General features: G+C 37.9%; 1 protein-coding gene across 2 annotated transcripts; it reads right to left on the bottom strand.

The window, feature by feature from the left end:
- Nucleotides 1-263: 263 nt before the first annotated feature.
- LOC149816105 (uncharacterized) lies at nucleotides 264-8041 on the bottom strand. 2 transcript variants are annotated; one of them, XM_089987747.1, is made up of 6 exons: nucleotides 7910-8041; nucleotides 7316-7433; nucleotides 1296-1366; nucleotides 1116-1202; nucleotides 646-826; nucleotides 516-555 (listed from the first exon to the last, which is right to left on the bottom strand). In XM_089987747.1, the coding sequence occupies exons 1-6, from the start codon at nucleotides 8003-8005 to the stop codon at nucleotides 536-538; spliced, it is 573 nt and encodes a 190-aa protein (XP_089843873.1). In that variant the 5' UTR covers nucleotides 8006-8041; the 3' UTR covers nucleotides 516-535. The 2 variants fall into 2 exon arrangements, with proteins under 2 accessions (XP_089843872.1, XP_089843873.1); XM_089987746.1 differs by having other exon boundaries at nucleotides 264-826.
- Nucleotides 8042-10217: the final 2176 nt, after the last annotated feature.

The following is a 10217-nucleotide window of genomic DNA, read 5'->3' on the forward strand; positions in this document are numbered from 1 at the left end:
GCATTCCTAGGCCTAGTTTTTTATATTTATGGAGGGGAAACCCCGATTCAGGTGGTGAAAATCGCCCATCCCCAAGAGGATAAAACCCCCCTGGCCACCACCCTTGCCCACTAGGGGCACCTGCTGCTTCACCTCAAGGGAAGGGACGCCCTGGATATCGAACTTGTGACAACCTTTAGCTTGAATGCCTTGAGCCGACCCACCTACCAGGTGAACTCCACATAGGCCTAATTGCATATAAAGGGGATAAAAAAAAGATCAGATTGAAAATAATGCCAGTTGCAAATGAAAATTGAGATACTACAAATACACCTCGTATCCATCAAGTTTGTATGAGTAAAATTGCAAATATAAACCTCACCGAGTCTTATGAAATGAATAATGTTAGCAAATAGAAGGAAAAGGCCACTTATCTTCATCATAACATCTTATAAAAAGAGGTCAAAAACAAAGACCACTTAAATTAACGGTGATAATACAAGCATTACGCATATTCTGTCTGCACATAAATGCGTATGCTTCTCTCACAGTGTGACTAACTTATGTTTCGCTCTCCTGCAAAATGGGCAATGAACAGATATCAGTTTCTGTGCCTTCTCTTCTTACTCTTCTGCTGTTTCCCTTTACCTCTCCTCTTTCCCTTACCAGCTCCATGATTGTGATCCTCCTTTCTAGAAGCAGCTTCATCCTTTTTCAAGATATGCTTCACATCCAACATACCGTTACTGAAATGTCCCTGGCTAATTTTAAGTGCCCTGTTCTCTGGTCTGCTTCTCTGGTTTTTGGTGGTAATGTGTTTCTGAGATTGAATGTGATCAATGAGACCCTGGAAACATGTACAAAGTTAAAAAGAGTAGCGATTCTGAAAGGAGAAAGAAACAGCAGCATGATCTATTGATCTAGCATGAATATCTCATTTGAAAATCCATCTGAACATTGGTATGGACCTCCAGTTGCCAACAGTTGTAATATTCAATGTGGGTATCATCAAGCATTCCTTTCTGACTTGATCTTAGTGGCTATCCAGAATCTAAATGAAGGTTTTGTAACATCTATCGATATCATATGCACTCTCACATGTTTGTGCACGTGTGTGTGTGTGGTGAAAATCCAACCTCTTCTAACAGTTTCTGTTCTTTCTTTTGCCGTTTTTTGATGATGTTCCTCCCTAAAGTGACAGGCATCCTGTGTTTCTTTTGAAGCTGTCATTAATAAAACGGCATCAGTATTCAACGATGATGTCAGACCTTCGTACAACAATATCATGATTAACAAACAAACAAAATGGCATTCACCTTTCCGCCTAAAGAAACCACATTCGTGTTTTCTATTGCCTTCCTCTCTTTCCAGCTCATTTGTGAAGATCCTAAGAAAGCCTCACAAATGTCAAGCACAGAACCGACATTCAAAGCAAAACATAATAATGCCAGAAAAATGGAATGATCATAATTAAAATGCTTTTGTGCATACATACAAAACATATATACACATATATACATGTTCTTGCAACATTATATCTTTCTATATGTTGAATGGTATCAAAGACCTTATAAAAGGGTGGATATTTTTAATGACTGTGGAACTACAGTATATATTACAAGAATGCCAGAGGTACATCACAATATAGTCTACCCAATGCAAATAGTAGAAACAGTAGCATTCATCACAATGAACAGAACCCTTGCAGAGCCATATAGAAGCTTCAGAAACAAGAGTATTGGCTAAATTGGTTCATGCAAGTGACTGGCAAGCAAGGATTCACTGAAAAGTTCATTATAGTATCTACAAGACAAACTCCATAAGAGGTAGGATTATGATGCTGGTGATGTCCTCAAACATGGCCTCAAACATCCTCACCTGCACAGATGAAGGCACATACCCAAAGACAGAATAACAATAACAGAGTTGGGAACCGAGAAATTTATAGCTCTTCAGTACCTCCACAACTTGCAAGCTATACTCTTGGGAAGACCCTTAACATTAAGATGAGCTTTTCATTCTCTTATTATGCTATGATCTCTTAAAAATTACTTTAATCTGACAATCATACTGTGTAGGCACTAGACAGAAGGAGCACAAATTTTGAAGACTCACCTAGAAGCCATTCTAGGCATAATCTTTCATAGCATTTTTAATAGGACCCAATAAAATGTAAAGTTTTCTAGGTTACAAGGGAATTGTCCTGCAATACCATAGTGATTAGGAGTTAAAGAGAGAAGGGACAGGAGAAGGCATTCTAGGCATCCCAATAACATCCGGGTCAAAATATGGCTATCAGATCGAGTTCCGAACTAGTTGATGCTGCCAAGAGGGGTGACAATGCCATACACAAAAAAGAAGGGATACGAAGTAAACCAAACGATGCATGATCAAAATAGGTACAAAATACAAATGCAGGCAGGGGACATTCATTGAATCTGGAGAGAAAGGAATAGATGAAAAAGAGAATTTTCCCTCTGAACTTAAATGGAAAAATGACGAAAGCAAAATTGAACTAATCATAGTGGATGTTAAAATTGCACAAACATTATCATCAAGGATGACATGCCAAGCAACAAAGGATGAAGCAGTCAACAGAGCATGGATAATGACTCTGATAGATGGGTACTCAAAGAAAATGCATTTGGAAGTCCCACTAGCCAGGTATTTCTAATTAACTGAAGGAAAGGCAAGAACAAAAATTGCCAATGCTCACAAAAGTTAATGATTAACAAGGAACTCATACAAGCTAAGTCACAGGGACTCGGCAAAGCAGGTGCCGCACCCGCGTCAACGCGATGAGGGTGCGGCACCCGCTGCGGTCAACACTACCCAACGCATCCAGGGTCGTTTTCGTCCAATTTTTTAACGTAAAAAAAAATCTGATGCCCGATCAAAAGGGGCTGCGAAAGAGGATTAGGGCAAATTTTTTTTGCCCTAATCCTCTCCTCTCCTCTCCTCTCCCGCGCAGCTCCACTCTCTCACTCGCCTCCTCTCCTCCCGACATCTCGCAGGGGAGCCCGACGCCACCTCCTCCTCTCCCGCATCGCAGGTACCCTCTCGCTCTCATGTTGGGTCGGCAGGGGAGGGGATGAGCCCCCTCTCTGCTCCCTCTGATTTCAGGGGAGGGGTCGAGCCCCTCCCTTTTTCGACAAGGGAGGGGTTGAACCCCCCACCCTGCTCCCTCTGATTTCAGGGGAGGGGCTGAGCCCCTCCCTGTTTTCGGTAGGGGAGGGGCCAAGCCCCCCACCCTGCTCCCTCTGATTTCAGGGGAGGAGCTCGAACCCGCGTCGGGAGGGAGAGCCCATGAACCCCCAAGTAAGGGCAAAAACTCTGAATCAGGCTTCACAACTCATCATTGGACTTGATATTATAAATCTTGATTGTCTGCATAATTAATTTTAATATAATTTTTTTTGTGTTTTTAGGACAAAAAATGACTGATAAAGGGAAAGGACTTGTGTCATCTTCATCCTCATCTGTGAGTTCTGCTGGTAGTTTTGTTGATAGTTATAGTGGGAGTGATGATGTAGGGCCACTATGGGTACATGCAGATAAGCTTGCAAAAACTGGAGAAGGAGGTAGTGGAAACAAGAGATTTCGATGCAAGCTCTGTGAAAGAGATTTTGTTGGGTCTTACACAAGAATGAAGGCTCATTTGTTGAAGATACCAGGACATGGCATTTCAGGATGCAAAAAAGTTGATGAGGCAATGCGAAGACAATACAAGAAAAATATAAGAAGAGAAAGACAATGAGTGATTCTTGTGCAATTAGTGTGTCATTTGGAAGCCACCAAGAAGATGCTGAAAAAAAAGAAAAGTCAATGTAGGAGGTAGATAAACGATACAAGCATGAAGGGAGGATATAGATAAAAAAGTAAGGAGGTATTTTTAATCTAGTTCACTCCCATTTAATGCAGCTAGAAATCTTTATTGGAAGGATTTAGTAACATCTTTGGCAAATTATAATTTGAGTGGCTATGTACCTCCAAGCTCAGAAAAAATACGAACCACACTTCTTGTAGAAGAGAGGGCAAATGTGAAGAGGTTGCTGAAGATTAAAAAATATTCATGGGAGCAAAATAGAGTTTCTATTATTTCTGATGGATGAACAAATATTCAAAGGCGTCCACTGATCAATTTCATTGTTTTTTCGCTTAGTGGCCCAATATTCTTGAAAGCAGTTGATGCATCTGGATAATATAAAAATGCAAAGTATGTGAAGGAGTTTTTATAGAAGTCATAAAAGAAGTGGATGATCAGAAAGTGATACAAATCATTACAGATAACGCTTCAGTTTGTAAAAGTGCAGTGTTGAGTTTGGATAGTGAGTACCCTCATATTTTTTGGACTCTCTGTGTAGCACACAACTTAAATCTGGCCCTAAAGAGCATATGCAACCCCAAAGAAGAAGAAAATTCCCAAGCATATGCTTTATGTTCATGGATTGAAGATTTAGAAAGAAATATCAAAAGCATTCGGAATTTTGTTGTTAACCACCATCGTGCTAATGTTATATTTAATAGGCATTCTAACCTGAAATTGTTGAAGGTCGCTGAAACACGTTTTGCGTCCATCATTGTGATGGTGAAGATAATTAAAAAAGTGAAGAATGATTTGGTTAACATGGTGACTGATGAAAATTTGACATTCTATCGTGCTGATAATGATATCAAGGCTCAAGAAATTAAGAAATTTATTCTTGATTATGAGTTTTGGGACAGAGTGGTATACTTCCTTCAATTTACGCACCCTATTTGAGAAATGTTAAGAGAAGTTGATAAGGATGAGCTCATGCTTCACAGAGTTTATGAAATGCAAGATAATATGATTGAAAAAATACAAGCTATAGTTTTCAAGCATGAAGAAAAAAAAATCCTGCATTTGATGATTCAGAATTTTTTAACCATATTCATTCAATTTTAGTCAGAAGATAGGATAAGAGCAACACTCTTTTGCATTGCATGGCACATTCTCTTAATCCAAAATATTATGCAAATAAGTGGCGGGCAGGTGGTATTGGTCGTGTCCCTCTAAATTTAGACCTAGAGCTATTAAGACATAGAAATATGTGTATGACAAGACTTTTTCCAGAAGCATGTCTTCTACATCAAGTCACACAAGAGTTTGAAAAAATTTCATCTTCAAGATTATATGGACCGGTATTATTCGTGAGAGAGGAGGATAATATAGATCCTATCACATGATGGTCAACATTTGGATCAAAAACACCTTTTCTCCAACGTCTTGCATTAAGATTGCTATCGCAGCCTACTAGTTCATCTTGTTGTGAAAGAAATTGGAGTACATATTCTCAAATCCACAACATGAAGAGAAACAAACTCACCAGCAAGCGTATAGAGGATTTAATATATGTTCATTCAAATCTTCGATTACTTTCGCGAACCAATGATGAATATAAGTACTAATTTGCTCTCTTAGTTATTTGATTATTTCTTGGTTTTTCATTTAAATATACTTGTATTGTATTGGGATGTAAACCCAGAAGACTGTGACTTCGAGGGAGAGCATAATTTCAACATGACAAACATGGATTTAGCTGAGCCCAGTATTCCTTCTAATGACGCATTTGATGATAAAGAAGAAAATTATTAAGATCCATTACTTCATCGTCATATACATTGTAGGATATACTTTTGGTATATAATTTAGTTCTTTTTTTACTTATTTGATTGATATTTAAGTTGATTTACGTAATTGCTTTACTTATTTGATTGATATTTTAATTGATATATTGCATGATGAATGATATTATGACAATGTTAACTATTAAAACTTTAAAATTATATATATATATATATATATTTTACATTTTTGCCCTGTCGCACCCCTGCACCCGCACCCATGTGACATAGCATACAAGAGTTACAAAAACAACTAGTCAGAAGAATGAGAACTTTCAGGTAGCATTTGGATGTATTTATAAATGATTTATTTCTATTTATATTTATTTTAAACATTAATCTTCGTGTCTGCCAGTAGTGTTATTATTTATTAATTTATATTTATTTGTATTATCAGGCACTAGCTTTTTTTTCCTAATTCCTTTTTCCCCATCACCTGCTTACCGACCCAATTACCTTCTTTATTGGAAAAATATCCTAGCAACCGGAAACCTCTCTCTATCTCTCTCCTTTTCGTGACAATGGCTGTAACCTTACGTTGCTTGCCCATCACCTTTACTGCCATCTTGGATGTATGTTTTCAGTAAAAGAAAGAAAAGGAAGGAAGGGAGCCAACCAAGAAGATTGATTCTAGAGGATTTTGTTCAGGTCATGAATTTGAGGAAAAATGTGGGCTTTGTGAGATGGGAGGTTTTTTCCCAGTCCACGAATGAGTTTGTGATTTTTTAATGAAAACAGTGTGAATAATTTGGAATGGTTTAATATCTGAATTTTTCTTGAGATGAAAGAATTTTTTTTACTTGCATTCTTACATGGATTTTTTGTAATATTGCACTTTTTTTGTGTATTCAGTTATTGTATGATTCATGGCAAATTTCCTTGTTATCTATGAGAAGATTTCTGTTTCTTCCATGATATATTAAATTAATGTGGATGATGGAGAGGGTTTCAAATAATTTTACATCCAAACATAAACACCTATAGATATTGTTTCTATTTAATGTTTATAAACAATAAACAGAAACACTCTCAAACAGGGCCTCAGAGGATATGAGAAATAGTCATACATGCAAGTGGAGTAAGTAAATGAACAATGAGATGATGTTAACAGCCAGCGTTTTTCTTCTGCTTGGCCACAGGAAGACTGAATATAGTAAGAGAAGTGCAAATGCAGTTCAAAACTGGCAAATTGAGATTATATTCAGAACCAGAGCAAACCCTCTGTTGTATGTGTGTGATGTGTCTGTCTATATGCACACTCGTGAACATGTGCATGTGTGTGTGTGTGCTCATGTGGATGTGTTCAAACAAAAAATTCAAGAAAAAATGGAGCAGCGAAGGGTAACGCACAATGAACACCTAACATTTGCTGTGAAGAAAATGAAGAACCATATTAATTATAAGAAACAGCAGAGATGATGTTAGTGTGCCTAAGTAACAAAAAACACGGTTTAAATGGGCCATTTGGCTCAGAAAAAGTTGCCACACGGCATGGCCAACAGCTTTGAACACATAGAATTCTAAGAACGGAAGCATGACAAGCAAGATCCAATATATTGACATACCCAAGTAAACTTAAAGGCCAAATTGTTATACATAACAAGAATATACGTTTTTCTCAGAGAAGGTAAGCTGGAAGAATATATGGTTATAAGAACAAAGAAAGCATAGATAACTTGTTAGTTCTTACCTAAACGTTCAACAGCCTTGAATAATTTCTTGAAGGACTCTTTGTCTTCTATAGCATCCATGCTATCTGATAGCCCCCTTGATGTTGGATTCGCATACATATCACCGATGTTCGCTGACTACAGAAGGAACAAAAGTCATTAAATATCGAAAATGAGTAGAAGAGACCTTTGCAAATCTAGTATTCACCCAGAAAAAAAAATGGCAGGCCAGTCTGTGACCACCATAACCTGAAAGGACAACATTCCAAACCATGAGTATCAATATAGTTCAGTGAAATTTCTTGGGTATGGTTCATAATTGGATTAGGTGTTGTAAGGCACAAAAGAACAGTCATGAGGAGCACGACCATTGTCCAGCATCTTCAACCACCACCATCACTCATTGGCAATTTTTGTTTTTTGATGGGCAAGCTGGGGGATAACCCAGATGGGATTCAAACCTGAGACCGCTTGATTATGATAGTGCGACCTCATTGTCCGGGCTACCTCATTCAACCCCATGATTCACTGGTAGTGAATATAGCTATAATACTGGAACGGAAACCACTAAAAGAGAAAAATTCAACAAAGCGACAATGCAGTTGGGAACACACCATGAAATTGCGTCTTTCGATTGCGGCCGATCGGTAACCCGGTTTGTGGGCAAAGGAGCCCGATCTATCATGCACAACTTGAGGGGCGCCCATCATCTTAAACAGTCTCGTAGCTTGCTCCCTCCCACCAATGAATCGGTGCGTTGAGAGAGAGAGAGAGAGAGGGGGGGGGGGTTAGGGTTCTGTCGTTTGAGTTGAGCGCATAGTGACAAAAGTTTAAAACGGCAATTTCTCGTGAGATTTTCAAACTTTTTTTTTATTATTTTTCTTGAGTTTTTATCGGTAAAATCTTGGAAAGAAATATAAAAAACAAATAATTTCTCAAAAAAAAAACAAAACAAATAAAAACAAACTAATTATACAATTAAAATTTACATGCAAGAAAAATAAAATCTAGTTTGAATTTCAAATAATCATATCTAATTAGTTGCATGGGACTTGCTATTTATTAATTATTACTATTTACTTAATTAGTTACACTAATTAAGAATTAGGTTTTTGTATCGTATCATGAAAATAAAGGAAAATAAATAGGTTTGGTCTGAGCCGTGAACTTCTCTTCAACCCCGAGCCTGTCCAAAACCCGGCCCATTAGTAAACGGGCTGGCCCGACAGCCTGGTCCATTAGCGGGCTGGGCCGGCCCAATGCCCACCCCTATCGGGCTATATTGTCACAATGGGTATGGATCATTAGAGTAAGATCTGAAAGGGTATTCAAACCCAATTCAAAATTTCGGATTTACACTCCCGGTTTATTTTTTGGATTTGATCGGATTCTGATCAGTGTTTTATGTTGAGTCTATGTTTGGATGTTTTCATATTTTACATGTAAAAACCTTGATTTCCGTCTTCTTTTACTGGATCTAGTATCACCATATATAGTTTAGAACCGAACTCAATCTTCATCGTCAGTTCTTATTCGAATTCAAACTTGAATTCGGGTGAACTACATAATATTCAGATCATATTTGGATCAAGCTGCAGGATTGGTCAAATCTCTAATCCAAATCCGACATATTTTTCCCACAGACAATCTTAAAGTAAGAGCTGAATTAGGTAAGCAAATCAGAGTTGGACTTACGCAGTTGGATTCAGATTCGAACCTATATATTTTAGCATGTGCGCATTTGATCTGAATTAAATGAAACCATTGTATTTTTTACGTGTAAAATTTATTTTTTCCAAACTTTTTTAGCCAGAACCAGTATAATCATTTAAAATTTAGATCCATAATAAACTCTACTTCATCACATATTTTTATTTTGGATCTAAATACAAATCTACTGCTCAGAATTCAGTTTTGAATTTTAATCAGTGATTGTTCGACTCATATCCGATCCGTTTTTGGCCACACAGCCCCACCAACCATGAGGCAGCGAAGAGCTCAAAACCTTTTGTATTCCTTGAAAAATCTAAAGGAAATATCAACTTATGTATTTGAACAAAATAAGGCATACCTAATACGGTATTATGTGGTGCTCAGGAGGCTTAGAGTGGAACGATGTTTAACTTTCTGCTCTTTCGCAAGAAGTGGCTGCTATCAATACTCGAACCTCTGATTTATTGGTGGAAGTGTGTGGCTGCTAGGGCTGGGAACCAAAACGAGCAGCTCGCTGTTCGGCTAGGCTCAGCTAAAAAATTGAGCTCAGTGAACCGAGCTATAGCCAGCTCAGTTAGGTTAATGAGCCATCGAGTACGAACATGACAAGCTTGTCTCCGCTCAGCTTGTATAAGCTGATTTTTGCACATTATATATTTTATACATATATTATATATGTAATATGCATATTATCTATGTTTTATACATGTATTATATGTATTATATATATTATATATTATCAAGCTTAAAAATACTTCAATTTTTTTTTTTAAATGAGTCAACTTGTGATCCTCTCACAAAGCTTGGGTTTGTCTCAGCTCATGAGCCAAGCCCAAACAACCCAATGTCGGCTCGTTTACCAGCCCTAGTCATTGCATTGCACCTGAGGCCCCTCCATCAATGTGCCACTGCACCTAAGCGCTCTTCACCTTTCACGTTCAGCCTGTGAGCCATTTGGCCCACTCGATTAAGTTTGTCTTTGTGCCATCAGATTGCACCTGATCTAGCCTCATTACTGGTAGTTTGCACACAGCACCAAGCGATGACCTTTGCATATAATTTAATATAGGGATAGCAGGATGGAGGACATGAATCAGGGAATAGATAACGGATTGAGGTTAAAATCAAAACTCATGCAGGAATGGAGACAGAGATGGAGAAAAAAAATTGAGACAGGCAAAGGTAGAGAGAGAGCTTATCCTCCTCCCC

Source organism: Nuphar pumila, chromosome 14 (assembly GCF_984573655.1).
Source record: "Nuphar pumila chromosome 14, dmNupPumi1.hap1.1, whole genome shotgun sequence".
In the NCBI taxonomy this organism is placed as follows: domain Eukaryota; kingdom Viridiplantae; phylum Streptophyta; class Magnoliopsida; order Nymphaeales; family Nymphaeaceae; genus Nuphar; species Nuphar pumila.

Coding starts and splice junctions, on each gene's coding strand:
- LOC149816105 (XM_089987746.1), bottom strand. CDS start 8,005: ATGATGGGCGCCCCTCAAGTTGTGCATGATAGATCGGGCTCCTTTGCC. Junction 7,434..7,909: donor TCGAAAGACGCAATTTCATG/GTGTGTTCCCAA, acceptor TTCCTTCTGTAG/TCAGCGAACATCGGTGATAT. Junction 1,367..7,315: donor CAAGGCTGTTGAACGTTTAG/GTAAGAACTAAC, acceptor AGGCTTTCTTAG/GATCTTCACAAATGAGCTGG.